This window comes from Scomber scombrus, chromosome 3 (genome assembly GCF_963691925.1).
Source record: "Scomber scombrus chromosome 3, fScoSco1.1, whole genome shotgun sequence".
NCBI classification, from domain to species: domain Eukaryota; kingdom Metazoa; phylum Chordata; class Actinopteri; order Scombriformes; family Scombridae; genus Scomber; species Scomber scombrus.
The window spans coordinates 31,207,618-31,223,729 of NC_084972.1; the positions used below are offsets into that span (position 1 = coordinate 31,207,618).

The 16,112-nt window shown below is 35.8% G+C and overlaps 1 protein-coding gene across 1 annotated transcript in view; it reads right to left on the minus strand.

Annotated features, from left to right (window-relative positions):
• LOC134004669 (glutamate receptor-interacting protein 2-like) overlaps positions 1 to 16,112 on the minus strand; it is a 219,361-nt gene that overhangs the window by 33,587 nt on the left and 169,662 nt on the right. The window contains exons 7-9 of the mRNA XM_062444029.1: positions 12,540 to 12,685; positions 11,963 to 12,110; positions 10,666 to 10,835 (exon numbers count right to left, since the gene is read on the minus strand). Coding sequence (XP_062300013.1) covers positions 10,666 to 10,835; positions 11,963 to 12,110; positions 12,540 to 12,685 — 464 coding nt within the window. The remainder of the gene's footprint in view (positions 1 to 10,665; positions 10,836 to 11,962; positions 12,111 to 12,539; positions 12,686 to 16,112) is intronic.

The following is a 16,112-nucleotide window of genomic DNA, read 5'->3' on the forward strand; positions in this document are numbered from 1 at the left end:
CCTGCACATGAAATATTTTTTATTAAAAAAAGACCTATATAATATAAATGTTAATTAAAACATTTTTTTGAAAAAAGGCATGAATCATGTCATGACATACCAACATTGTTGTTGAAGACACACCGATCTAGAATATGTCTGCCTCTTTGGGTTTTTTATTACATTTTTTGTAGACTGATTTACATTTCTGATTTACATGTGGGTATTGGGGTAGGATTTTCATTTTCTCTTTAGATTACCCAACATGTCTATGGTGAACCTACAGTATGTTGACCAGCTTTTTTTCTTTAAAAAAATAAAACTGAGTTGAGAGGCATATTTCTGCTGGCATGTGAATTTTTTTGTAGGCTATTATATTTAGTTTCATATAAACCACATGTTGATTTATTTAACGCTGAGTTAAATGAGTATAATGAGTATTAGTAGTTGCTAAAGCTACTTTTTTTAGCTGTAGTTTTACAAACTACATTTCTCCAGGGGTAGTTTGTTCAAACTACTGTCAGGCTGAACTACATGTAGTTTTACAAGCTAAGCTTGCAAAGTAGCTTCCCCAACACTGAGGAGAGGAGAGGAAGAGCAGAGGAGAGAAGAGGAGAGGAAGAGCAAGGGAAAATGAGAAATCCGGGTGCGTGGGGGCCCATCTAAGTTTATCTCTTCCCGGGCCCAGGCAAGACTGTCAGCTGGCCTGTATCTAATTATAATACATGACATGTATGGAAAATGTCTCTTTCCTATCGTACTAGTAGTAAGGTAGACTATTGACCAATTTTGACTACAAAATTTTCTGAAATAACTGTTGTAGTATGATTATCAGGTGACCATTGTTGTATAGCATGATTTTGGTGAGTATACAGTGTATAATATTAACGCTATTGATGATTTTTCACAATAAAATTCCCCAAAAATATGCAAAAAGTTTTTTTTTCTGAAATGACTGTTGTAGTATGATTATCAGGTGACCCTTGTTGTGTATCATGATTTTGGTCATCCTACAGTGTATAAAATTAACGCTATTGACGATATTTCAAAATAAAATTCCCCAAAAATTTGTAATTGTTTTTTTTCCTGAAATAACTGTTGTAGTATGATTATCAGGTGACCATTGTTGTGTAGCATGATTTTGGTGAGTATACAGTGTATAATATTAACGCTATTGACGATTTTTCACAATAAAATTCCCCAAAAATATGCAAAAAGTTTTTTTTCTGAAATGACTGTTGTAGTATGATTATCAGGTGACCCTTGTTGTGTATCATAATTTTGGTCATCCTACAGTGTATAATATTAACGCTATTGATGATATTTCACAATAAAATTCCCCAAAAATATGCAAAAAGTTTTTTTTCTGAAATGACTGTTGTAGTACGATTATCAGGTGACCCTTGTTGTGTATCATAATTTTGGTCATCCTACAGTGTATAACATTAACGCTATTGATGATATTTCAAAATAAAATTCCCCAAAAATATGCAATTTTTTTTTTCCTGAAATAACTGTTGTAGTATGATTATCAGGTGACCATTGTTGTGTAGCATGATTTTGGTGAGTATACAGTGTATAATATTAACGCTATTGACGATTTTTCACAATAAAATTCCCCAAAAATATGCAAAAAGTTTTTTTTCTGAAATAACTGTTGTAGTATGATTATCAGGTGACCCTTGTTGTGTATCATAATTTTGGTCATCCTACAGTGTATAATATTAACGCTATTGATGATATTTCACAATAAAATTCCCCAAAAATATGCAAAAAGTTTTTTTTCTGAAATGACTGTTGTAGTATGATTATCAGGTGACCCTTGTTGTGTATCATGATTTTGGTGAGTATACGGTGTATAATATTAACGCAATTGACGATTTTTCACAATAAAATTCCCCAATAATATGCAAACTTTTTTTCCCCCTTAAATAACTGTTGTAGTATGATTATCAGGTGACCCTTGTTGTGTATCATGATTTTGGTCATCCTACAGTGTATAATATTAACGCTATTGACGATTTTTCACAATAAAATTACCCAAAAATATGCAAAAACACATTTTCCTGAAATAACTGTTGTAGTATGATTATCAGGTGACCCTTGTTGTGTAGCATGATTTTGGTGAGTATACGGTGTATAATATTAACGCTATTGACGATATTTCAAAATAAAATTCCCCAAAAATATGCAAACTTTTTTTTTAATGAAATAACTGTTGTAGTATGATTATCAGGTGACCCTTGTTGTGTATCATAATTTTGGTCATCCTACAGTGTATAATATTAATGCTATTGACGATTTTTCAAAATAAAATTACCCAAAAATATGCAAAAACACATTTTCCTGAAATAACTGTTGTAGTATGATTATCAGGTGACCATTGTTGTGAAGCATGATTTTGGTCATCCTACAGTGCATAATATTAACGCTATTGACGATTTTTCACAATAAAATTCCCCAAAAATATGCAAAAAGTTTTTTTTTCTGAAATCACTGTTGTAGTATGATTATCAGGTGACCCTTAATGTGTATCATGATTTTGGTCATCCTACAGTGCATAATATTAACGCTATTGACGATATTTCACAATAAAATTCCCCAAAAATATACAATTTTTTTTTCCTGAAATGACTGTTGTAGTGTGATTATCAGGTGACCCTTGTTGTGTATCATGATTTTGGTGAGTATACAGTGTATAATATTAACGCTATTGACGATTTTTCAAAATAATATTCCCCAAAAATATGCAAAAAGATTTTTTTTTTTCTGAAATGACTGTTGTAGTATGATTATCAGGTGACCATTGTTGTGTATAATGTTTTTGGTCATCCTACAGTGTATAATATTAACGCTATTGACGATTTTTCAAAATAATATTCCCCAAAAATATGCAAAAAGATTTTTTTTTTTCTGAAATGACTGTTGTAGTATGATTATCAGGTGACCATTGTTGTGTATAATGTTTTTGGTCATCCTACAGTGTATAATATTAACGCTATTGATGATATTTCAAAATAAAATTCCCCAAAAATATGCAAACTTTTTTTTTAATGAAATAACTGTTGTAGTATGATTATCAGGTGACCCTTGTTGTGTATCATAATTTTGGTCATCCTACAGTGTATAATATTAACGCTATTGACGATTTTTCAAAATAAAATTACCCAAAAATATGCAAAAACACATTTTCCTGAAATAACTGTTGTAGTATGATTATCAGGTGACCATTGTTGTGAAGCATGATTTTGGTCATCCTACAGTGCATAATATTAACGCTATTGACGATTTTTCACAATAAAATTCCCCAAAAATATGCAAAAAGTTTTTTTTTCTGAAATCACTGTTGTAGTATGATTATCAGGTGACCCTTAATGTGTATCATGATTTTGGTCATCCTACAGTGCATAATATTAACGCTATTGACGATATTTCACAATAAAATTCCCCAAAAATATACAATTTTTTTTTTTCTGAAATAACTGTTGTAGTCTGATTATCAGGTGACCCTTGTTATGTATCATAATTTTGGTCATACTACAGTGTATAATATTAACGCTATTGATGATTTTTCACAATAAAATTCCCCAAAAATATGCAAACTTTTTTCCCTCATGAAATAACTGTTGTAGTATGATTATCAGGTGACCCTTGTTGTGTAGCATGATTTTGGTGAGTATACAGTGTATAATATTAACGCTATTGATGATTTTTCACAATAATATTCCCCAAAAATATGCAAACTTTTTTTTCCCCTGAAATTACTGTTGTAGTATGATTATCAGGTGACCCTTGTTGTGTAGCATGATTTTGGTGAGTATACAGTGTATAATATTAACGCTATTGATGATTTTTCACAATAAATTTCCCCAAAAATATGCAATTTTTCCCCCTGAAATAACTGTTGTAGTATGATTATCAGGTGACCATTGTTGTGTAGCATGATTTTGGTGAGTATACAGTGTATAATATTAACGCTATTGACGATTTTTCACAATAAAATTCCCCAAAAATATGCAAAAAGATATTTTTTTCTGAAATGACTGTTGTAGTACGATTATCAGGTGACCCTTGTTGTGTATTATGATTTTGGTCATCCTACAGTGTATAATATTAACGCTATTGACGATATTTTAAAATAAAATTCCCCAAAAATATGCAATTTTTTTTTCTGAAATAACTGTTGTAGTATGATTATCAGGTGACCATTGTTGTGTAGCATGATTTTGGTCATCCTACACTGTATAATATTAACGCTATTGACGATTTTTCACAATAAATTTCCCCAAAAATATGCAAACTTTTTTTCCCCCTTAAATAACTGTTGTAGTATGATTATCAGGTGACCCTTGTTGTGTAGCATGATTTTGGTGAGTATAAAGTGTATAATATTAACGCTATTGACGATTTTTCACAATAAAATTAACCAAAAATATGCAAAAACACATTTTCCTGAAATAACTGTTGTAGTATGATTATCAGGTGACCCTTGTTGTGTAGCATGATTTTGGTCATCCTACAGTGCATAATATTAACGCTATTGACGATATTTCAAAATAAAATTACCCAAAAATATGCAAACTTTTTTTTTAATGAAATAACTGTGGTAGTATGATTATCAGGTGACCATTGTTGTGAAGCATGATTTTGGTCATCCTACAGTGCATAATATTAACGCTATTGACGATTTTTCACAATAAAATTCCCCAAAAATATGCAAAAAGTTTTTTTTTCTGAAATCACTGTTGTAGTATGATTATCAGGTGACCCTTAATGTGTATCATGATTTTGGCCATCCTACAGTGCATAATATTAACGCTATTGATGATATTTCACAATAAAATTCCCCAAAAATATACAATTTTTTTTTTCCTGAAATGACTTTTGTAGTATGATTATCAGGTGACCCTTTTTGTGTAGCATGATTTTGGTGAGTATACAGTGTATAATATTAACGCTATTGACGATTTTTCACAATAATATTCCCCAAAAATATGCAAAAAGATTTTTTTTTTTTCTGAAATGACTGTTGTAGTATGATTATCAGGTGACCCTTGTTGTGTAGCATGATTTTGGTCATCCTACAGTGTATAATATTAACGGTATTGACGATTTTTCACAATAAAATTCCCCAAAAATATGCAAAAATATTTTTTATGAAATAACTGTTGTAGTCTGATTATCAGGTGACCCTTGTTGTGTATCATAATTTTGGTCATACTACAGTGTATAATATTAACGCTATTGATGATTTTTCACAATAAAATTCCCCAAAAATATGCAAACTTTTTTCCCTCATGAAATCACTGTTGTAGTATGATTATCAGGTGATCCTTGTTGTGTATCATGATTTTGGTGAGTATACAGTGTATAATATTAACGCTATTGACGATATTTCAAAATAAAATTCCCCAAAAATATGCAATTTTTTTTTCCTGAAATAACTGTTGTAGTGTGATTATCAGGTGACCCTTGTTGTGTAGCATGATTTTGGTCATCCTACAGTGTATAATATTAACGCTATTGACAATTCTTCACAATAAAATTCCCCAAAAATATGCAAAAAGATTTATTTATTTTATGAAATGACTGTTGTAGTATGATTATCAGGTGACCCTTGTTGTGTAGCATGATTTTAGTGAGTATACAGTGTATAATATTAACGCTATTGATGATTTTTCACAATAAAATTCCCCAAAAATATGCAAAAACTTTTTTTTTTGAAATGACTGTTGTAGTATGATTATCAGGTGACCCTTGTTGTGTAGCATGATTTTGGTCATCCTACAGTGTATAATATTAACGCTATTGACGACATTTTAAAATAAAATTCCCCAAAAATATGCAATTTTTTTTCTGAAATGACTGTTGTAGTATGATTATCAGGTGACCATTGTTGTGTAGCATGATTTTGGTCATCCTACAGTGTATAATATTAACGCTATTGACGATTTTTCACAATAAATTTCCCAAAAATATGCAAACTTTTTTTCCCCATGAAATCACTGTTGTAGTATGATTATCAGGTGACCCTTGTTGTGTAGCATGATTTTGGTGAGTATACAGTGTATAATATTAACGCTATTGATGATTTTTCACAATAAAATTCCCCAAAAATATGCAAAAAGATTTTTTTTTCTTCCTGAAATCACTGTTGTAGTATGATTATAAGGTGACCATTGTTGTGTAGCATGATTTTGGTGAGTATACAGTGTATAATATTAACGCTATTGATGATTCTTCACAATAAAATTCCCCAAAAATATGCAAAAAGATATTTTTTTCTGAAATGACTGTTGTAGTATGATTATCATGTGACCCTTGTTGTGTATCATGATTTTGGTCATCCTACAGTGCATAATATTAACGCTATTGACGATTTTTCAAAATAAAATTCCCCAAAAATATACAATTTTTTTTTTCCTGAAATCACTGTTGTAGTATGATTATCAGGTGACCCTTGTTGTGTACCATGATTTTGGTCATCCTACAGTGTATAATATTAACGCTATTGACGATATTTCAAAATAAAATTCCCCAAAAATATGCAAATTTTTTTTTTCTGAAATGACTGTTGTAGTATGATTATCAGGTGACCATTGTTGTGTAGCATGATTTTGGTGAGTATACAGTGTATAATATTAACGCTATTGACGATTTTTCACAATAAAATTCCACAAAAATATGCAAAAAGATTCTTTTTTCTGAAATAACTGTTGTAGTATGATTATCAGGTGACCATTGTTGTGTAGCATGATTTTGGTGAGTATACAGTGTATAATATTAACGCTATTGACGATTTTTAGCAATAAAATTCCCCAAAAATATGCAAAAAGATTCTTTTTTCTGAAATGACTGTTGTAGTATGATTATCAGGTGACCATTGTTGTGTATCATGATTTTGGTCATCCTACAGTGTATAATATTAACGCTATTGACGATTTTTCACAATAAAATTCCCCAAAAATATGCAAACTTTTTTTCCCCCTGAAATAACTGTTGTAGTATGTTTATCAGGTGACCCTTGTTGTGTAGCATGATTTTGGTGAGTATACAGTGTATAATATTAACGCTATTGGCGATTTTTCACAATAAATTTCCCCAAAAATATGCAAACTTTTTTTCCCCATGAAATAACTGTTGTAGTATGATTATCAGGTGACCCTTGTTGTGTATCATGATTTTGGTCATCCTACAGTGTATAATATTAACGCTATTGACGATTTTTCACAATAAAATTCCCCAAAAATATCCAAACTTTTTTTCCCCCTGAAATAACTGTTGTAGTATGATTATCAGGTGACCATTGTTGTGAAGCATGAATTTGGTGAGTATACAGTGTATAATATTAACGCTATTGGCGATTTTTCACAATAAAATTCCCCAAAAATATCCAAACTTTTTTTCCCCCTGAAATAACTGTTGTAGTATAATTATCACGTGACCATTGTTGTGTAGCATGATTTTGGTGAGTATACAGTGTATAATATTAACGCTATTGATGATTTTTCACAATAAAATTCCCCTAAAATATGCAAAAAGATGTTTTTTTCTGAAATGACTGTTGTAGTATGATTATCAGGGGACCCTTGTTGTGTATCATGATTTTGGTCATCCTACACTGTATAATATTAACGCTATTGACAATTTTTCACAATAAAATTCCCCAAAAATATGCAAAAAGATTTTTTTTAATGAAATAACTGTTGTAGCGTGATTATCAGGTGACCTTTGATGTGTGGAGTGAATTTGGTGAGACTACAGTGAATAAAGATATTGAATATTTTTTGCTTTGGTACTGCAATTTGTAGACGGTCCCTAAGCGCTCGCCTCTCCGCCCGCAGTGCATAGAGAGCAATATATTTCCTGCAGCCTGGAGGACGACTCGTTTTGGCGAAAATGAGTTTGTAGTCAATAGTCTACCTTACTACGATAGGAAAGAGACATTTTTTATGTTTTAACAATGTTTCGTTTGTGAGCTATTGATAGCTGAAGTTCGAATCTGCCAATCTCTTTCTAACTTTACCTAAGTTGCTGATATTAAATGTCTGATCAGTCTCTGATCCATCCTGCTCAGACTCTCTGACGGGGCAGCGAGCCCCTCCCGCTCCACTGTGACTCTCTTCTCTCTCACCGGTAGCTTGACTCTGTCCCTCCGTTGCGGGGCAGCTCTCCCGCATCACTCTCTCGGTCACCTGACTGCAGCTGGATCTCTCTCCTCTCTGACGGAGCTACCAAACTCAACTGTTTCTGTCAAAGATAACGTGTTGTGTGTCAGGCTTTTATACAAGCTAATGGACGTTAACATTAGAGCTGACCTGTTAGGTTACGTTACAAGGTTGCCGGTAAACGTTGGCTGCGCTGTTTCTTACCTTGCTCTACGTTGACTTTACTAGTTCCAGCTTCACCGTCACCACCTTTTTTAAAATATTTGTTTAGAAAATCTCTAAGGCCTCTATTTTCTTTTTCTTCTCTTCTTCTCTTTTCTTTACTTTTCTGAGCACCGGACTTGGGCTGACCGGACATTTTTAGCGTACTGAACTTCAAATGACAACATCAAATTTTGATCAGTGGCCAAACCATTTTTGTGTTGGGGGTGGGGGGGTTCTTGACCACTATTTCAAGAGCGATTAGGAAGAAAACAATTAAAAGCTTTTATGTAACTCAAATATTACACATCTTTTCCACAGATAGGCCTATTTTGAAAAATTATTCCATAATTTAATGTGGGCCCAGTTCTGGCCCCCCCCCCCTACCCTGGGACCGGGACAACAGACCCGTTTGTCCCCCCCTATCGGCGGGCGTGAGTAGTAGTTGTGTGCATAGCCTCAGATTGTATTACTGCTTGCTTTACTCTTTATTTTCATCTTGTCATTCAGATACAGTGAATTGCACAAATACATTTTGACTGATTGATTAAAATATGGGTTGTTTTTTTTTAGATTCAGCTGGCTGACAAGTTTCCCGATGCTTTCTGAGCTCTCCTGCTGAGGAGAAACAGTTTGAAAAGAGCTTCCAACAATGTGAAGCAGCTGAATCGGTAGCTTGTCAGAACAAGGACAGCAAACTTTAAAGGAGAAAAAAGGACTGGAGCACACCGATTGATTTGCAGCCTTTTTATTTTTTGCGCTATTAAAGCCTCAAAAAAATCAATCAGAGTGCTCCGGTCCTTTCTTTCCTCCACAGAAAGTAGACTTATATGAACCAAAGAGTGAGAGAAAACAAGAATTGATCAGAAAACATGCAAGATAGAGGCAGTGTGTCTAAATGTGGCATGATTACAGGACTCATTCAGGATGAAGGACACATGTGGTTTCACAATATCTGCAACAACCTACAGTAGCAGCGTTTAAAGAGATATTTTGTATTTACATGGTTGTGTACAATATTATAAATCACATCTTAGCCAAAATTGGATATCTGCTACAGTATATGCTCCCAATCATGTTTTTCACATCACATCAGGCTTTTAGTAAATCTCTATCTCAATAAAAACTAATTGTAGGTGTTTCTCACACACTTAAGAGATGCACAATTTTAGCTTCCAGTTGCTAAAAAGACTAAAACAGATGTGTGGGTTTTTTTTTTTTTTAGCAACAGTGAAACAATAGTTCAACAGGCAAAATCATTCACTGTATTGTAGTCTGTGTTTGACTTTAGCAGACTAGTAAGAAGCTGGCTCACTAGTTGTGGATAGAAATACAATCTTTGGGGGGAAAAAAAGGAATTAAAGATTTTGGTGGCTACCGATCTGTGAACTGTGAACAAACATGTTTTAGACACACACCCACACACACACACACACACACACACACACACACACACACACACACACACACACACACACACACACACACACACACACACACACACACACACACACACACACACACACACACACACACACACACACACACGCTGAGCTGGTGGAGTGGTCTGTGAAAACCAGACTGACAGCCGAAAGCTTCATTCTCATCAAGAGATTATTATACTCTTTAACTTCAAGACTGCATCCAAAATATAAACACTCATTTAAACAAAGAGACAATCATCCACACAGAAATGAATGTTGTATTATGCACATATACTCACACACACACACACACACACACACCTTTATCTCTCTCTCTCTCTCTCTCTCTCTCTCTCTCTCTCTCTCTCTCTCTCTCTCTCTCTCTCTCTCTCTCTCTCTCTCTCTCTCTCTCTCTCTCTCTCTCTCTCTCTCTCTCTCTCTCTCTCTCTCTCTCTCTCTCTCTCTCTCTCTCTCTCTCTCTCTCTCTCTCTCTCTCATAAACACAACTGACTTCAAAATCACTTTAGTGGCAGCTAAAGTGTCAAATAAATTCACTTCAGAGCTGCAGCATCACATATGTGGCACAACACGATCAAACAGTGTTAACAGCTGTCACCGAGGACAACACGAGGTGTAAAAGAAAATCAACAATGTTGAATTTGGCCACATAACTAAACAAACACCATCTGGACGGCAGACAGTGCCTTACATTATAAAATAGCAGGATGATGAGTGATTGATGGATGATTGATGAGCATATTCTGATGTAACTCGGGTTTGTGTTTGCTTATGCTTCCCTCTGTGTAATGTCAAATGAAGTGAGATGCGTTCAGGTGCTTCTCTGATGTGTGTATAGATATCCAAAAAAGAACACACACACATATATATCCCACCAGTGTCGTGCTGCTTCCCAGTTAGCCTTGTTTGGTGGGATGGGAGTATTTCCAATTTGACCAGTTCTGTTGTGCTCGCTAGTAGCTGCGTCGCCTCCAGGACCGTGCAGTGTTCTGTCGATGTTCCGTCTATGGACAGCAGGTGATCTCCGGCATGCAACGCTCCACATCTGGAAGAACAGAGAGAATAAAGAAGGCATCTCATTACAACTGTTTTCAGCGATGCTTGTTTTTGTGCTGTTTGAAAGTCGTATGTAGTTAGCACACATCAGCAGGGCTCCGCAACCTGTCAGCTCGCGTCTCTGCTATTTATACTCGTGGTTCAGGATTTTTTTTAATGAATTTGCAACCGTGTGGGAAATGCGTAGTGACAGGATTTAGACCTCCACAGACAACCTGTTCAGTTGACTGAGGTTATTTCCCGAGCTTGTTTCGGCTCTGACACAAAGTTCAAGTGCTTCATGTATATTTTAGAGCCAGACTACGGCTCGGGGCAATATCCTGTCTCCTGCTGTCTGTGTTAGTTATGGGACCGGACACAGCCTGTGTAAGTGTAAGCGTGTGTTAAAGAGACAGAGTGAAAGTATACACTATGCATAAATAATGTGCAATTGCTGCACATCTGTAACCCCATCATGTAGATTTGGCCTCAGAAGTAGGAGGAGACACAATGAAGTGGAAGTGTGAATTCTATTTCCTGTATTAATTCACATTCATTTATATAAAACTAGCACCACGGCCATGGTTTTAATGCTTGCCATAATTTTGGTGGGACAAAAAAAGTTGGAAATGCAATGCAAATTGCTTTATTATCTTTATTAAGTCTATTTTATATCACATTTAGTTGAATTGATTTTATATTACAACACATAACATTTCCTTTACTGCATTATATTTTATTGGTATTAATTTCTAACATCTTTTTAAGAGATTTTTTTTCTTTTTCTTGAAGAATATGTCAAAGAGTTCAAGTTGTATTTTGCAGCCCTATGTGTGCAGGTCTTCCTCTCAGGCTGCAGTTTCAGCAAACTCCAGGTTCAGTGCAGCCTTTACACAACCTGAAAGGTGAAATCCAGGACAAAAAACTGTCCATAAAGCACTAACTGCTGCTTTAAACCTCACAGCTATGACTGCATGATGATGATGATGATGATACAAATTAAAGGCTACTTAGAGGAGTCTTTCATCTGTAGAGGACTGTTTATAGAGTGTACATCAAGGTAAAAGTGAAAGTGTGCAAAAATGCAAACATATATTGTGTCAGTGTGTGTGTGTGTGTGTGTGTGTGTGTGTGTACCTGTCCACCACGCTGCCAGGTTTAACTCGGTCGATGACAATGACCTGCTTGTTTCGATGACTGGCTGATGTGAGCGTGATACCCAGCGTTGCTCCTGGAGTCTTGGCAATTTCTACCAATAATGGACCGGAGGCGTTCGTCACCGTGTCTGAGAAGAAAAAAATCAATTTACTTTTACTTTTGCTGTTTAGTATAAATATTCCATGAAATGCCAACAGAGAAAAAGCATCACATGGATTTGTTTTTATTTTTCACCAACATACAAAAGTATCTGAGTTGAAGGCAAAAATGCCCTTGAAAGTATAAACCATCATATGTGATGACTAGGGATTTCTTTGCAAAGCATTCTGGGTGAGTGAAACTGAGCAGTTTTACACAGAAAAAAGGCAGAACTCAGCCCGAGGCAGCAGAAAATGCCAACACATCAAATAAAAACACAACAAACCCATTTTTTTAATTCCAGTGGTATTTTAGGAAAACGAAAGGAGAAACTTTTGCCCTAAGCTTTCATTCATGTCTGTCTGTGTGTGTGTAAGCGTGTTTGAGTGTGTGTGTGTGTGTGTGTGACATCTCTCACCCATGATAGTGACGTCGTACTCTATCTGGAACAGGGCTTCTTGTCCACACTGAGCCAACACACTGAGGGCGTCGCTGTGGTTGGCGTTGTGCAGCGGCACGCCGTCCACGCTGAGGAGACGATCACCGGGACGCAGCGTGCCCTCTCTGGAAGGACACACACACACAGACACACACACGAAGACATGAGATCAGATTCTCTTCCACAGATTATGGTGTAAGAGAAGAGACGAGACAAATCATGTTTTCTCAGAGTGGCAGGATTGAAATTGCCACTCATGGTTTCCAGATGTTTCTTGCCTTCCTATCTTTCTTTCATTTGTTTCTTCTAACTATAAAGCAAGGAATCTCTCTCTGTCAGTATGTCCTTCGCATATCTCGAGAAGTGTTCATCCGATCTACTCCACATTTCGCGGCTGTATTGCTGGGGAAACAAGGATGTGCAGTGTCGAATTTGGTGCCAATTTGGAAATGTGACATATTGAATATTAATACACTTTGAATAAACAAGTTCCCAGCGCTCTGTGCAGCAGCAGGGTGGAGATTCAGGGCTCTGTGGACTAACACAACAAACACAAGCTGATAGACAGGGACAGCACCCCTCTGCCACAATTGTAACTCAAGTTGTGTAAGTTTGTCACATTAACTTATAACACTAATAACATTACCGCCAAGCAAAATACTCCCACTAATTAAATCCATGCTGTAGTTTATTACTGTGGTGGTAAATGTCAAAGCGAGTGACAAATACGCCCGATCAGTGTTTCTCATCATGAGCAGTTGAGCATGTTTTTCAAGGGGGGGGGGGGGTCTAGCCATTCTTTAAAAATCACTTCTTCCTTCTGTCACTCAAGTTCAAATACGCTTCATCTGTATGAATAGGTAATCGTGTGTGACACAACACACACAGTATATATGGAAATAGAAATAATTGCAATCAAATACCATCAAAAAATAATAATCACGACAACCTTAACTTTATTTTTAACCATTCCCTCTTTTTTGATCCATCTCCTAACATCGTATTGATCCCTGCCGCTCCTATCCTCGTTCTCATCTTGTTCCCATCACACTCTCCCTTCTTCAATCTCTTACTTTCAAACCACCGTTTTGATCTCACTTCTTCCTCTTATTCATTTCCTCACTTTCTACTACTTGTTCCTTCCTCTCCTACCTCTTGCATTCACGACACACACTCTCTCTCTCTTATCTCCTCATCCTCCTCTTTCTCTCTCTCCTCGTCTGAAACCATCTCTCCAGTTGAAATGGAGGACAAACAAAAGGGAGGAGGACAAACGGCAGTAAGATGGCAGAAAATACTGCTGTGCTTCACAGTTTCTAAACTATTAAGATTAAAAGGTATGTCATGTGATGTGCTTTCAAATAAATTATGGTAATTTTTTAAGTCCTCAGTCGACAAAAACACTTCTACAGACTGGATGCTTCATATTTTAGAGGCACTCAAACGTACAGTTGAGGCAATTATGTTTTTTTCCTACCAAAAAATGGATATGCAGCATTTTGAATTTTTCATGCAGAGGGCTGCATTAGAGAGCTAACAGATGCTTTATGCATGATGCCAGAGAGTGAGTAATACAGAGCTGTCATCATACCAGCCAGAAGTTGTAAAGCATGATGCTGATAGCCCTGAGGCTTTTTAACAACATGATGCAAGCTAAGCTGAGACCATTAAAGACCGGAATTAGGTTATATGATACAAGTATCTCAGGAATTAAGTTTCACAAGAAATGTCTGGATAAAACTCAGGAAAAGTCAGGAAAAAAAGAAAAAAAAGGTTTTGCCCTTCGATTTAGTAGGGAAACAGGTGTAGAGTGACAATGAGGGTGCAGCTTTTACACCAACGGGGGGAAAAAAAGAAAAAAAAAAGCTGCAGACAGACTCAAACCTTGGAGCAAAATAATAGCTTTACACACAAGCTGTCAAATTCTGAGGAACCAACCCCACAATCAATCAAACTGCAATTTATTTTACTACATCTCTGAAACATGCGCTGCTTTCAAACTACATTATAGCAGCTTTAGAAATGCTGTAAGAAACATGACATGTTGTCATCCATGTCAGAAAAGAAAAAGAAAACAAAGAATAGTGCAGATATACGGACCACCACCCAGAGTTGTAGCATACGAGTGGATTTATCTATGTTTGTGGGTGGATTTTCTGCTCTAAAGACAGCTCCAACTTAAGTTGTTGGATGAAACAAAGAATCTAAAGGACTTTGGCGACATGCAGCCAGCTGTTAGGCCTGCAGGCTCCTGGCCCTGTGTCAGTTTCTGTCTCTTTCTGTTCATATAACAATGCAGTGAAGGCAGTTTTCTTTGTGGTCCTGCATTAAACACCATGGCTTTCTAACACTTTCAGAGTTTGAGCTTTAATTCCCACTGGGTAAATGCTAAAAATGTATGCACTCCTGGGACTGTATAGTGCGGTGGATTAAGTTTTTCTCCAATTGGCATATAAATGGGATATAAAGCAGCATGAATATCTCATTCGTTTCCTCTGGACTGACCCACATTTTGGAGATGATTTCCTTTAGAATATTGTTAGATGAGCTCCAGGGCAAAATAATGCAATAGTAAGATAGAATTTAATCTCAGTCTTGTTCCAGTCTGTCAATCTGTGTGTGAACCTGTGGAGGTTTATTCACATTGAAACACTTCCTGTGATTTTTCTGCTCATATACTGTAGATAATACATCCATAAGCTTATATACAGGTTGATCTACTGATATAAGCATATATATAATGTGAAACTGGTTGTATATTATAATGTAAAATATGTACTGATTACATTGAAACAGCTCTTTCAAGAGCTCTAAATATGTTCAAACAGGCATTGATTTTCTGCTGTGCGTAATTCTTTCAGAGATAGTTGCCAGCAGAATAAAAATAGCATCTTTCAGTTCTTAAGTCTGGTGTCAACTGATTGAAGCTGCTAAGCAATCAGAGGAGAGGGTTACACTTTATTTTTTTCCCCCAATCTTTTCCTGCCTTGGCTGCAGTAACGGTGCAGGAACAGCTGAGTCAAGCACGTTGTGCAAAATGGGACTTTTCTAAGCAGTGGGATTTAAGTGTTGGTGATAAAGATGGGGGACAACATTACAGAAAATAATAGTTTTAGTATTGAGACACAATCCTCCAGAATAGCTTCAGTGCCTCCTGAGCAAAGATACTCTTCTTTTGGAAGAATGAACGAAGTTATTCCTTCATTTTGTGTTTTAATGAGCGGAGAGGACTGACGAACACATCTCCAAAATCCACATGGGTATTCATTTGTTTTGAGATCCGGTGACTGAACGCCAAATGAGTCACTTCATTTTCATACTTGAACCGTTCATTAAGACCTGCATTGTAGCGTCTTCATTTAAAAAAAAGAATATTTCTCTCTTTATTCATGCTGTTGCTTCGATCTTTCACCAGTCTACAGGTATATGTTTTATGCTGGTGATGAAGCTCATTCTCAAGGTGGTTTTGTAAAAAAGATTATGTGTCTTTGTCTTGGTGCTGAGCAGTCATTGCTGCAGTGCTTTTTAACGGCATTCCACAATTAAACCTGC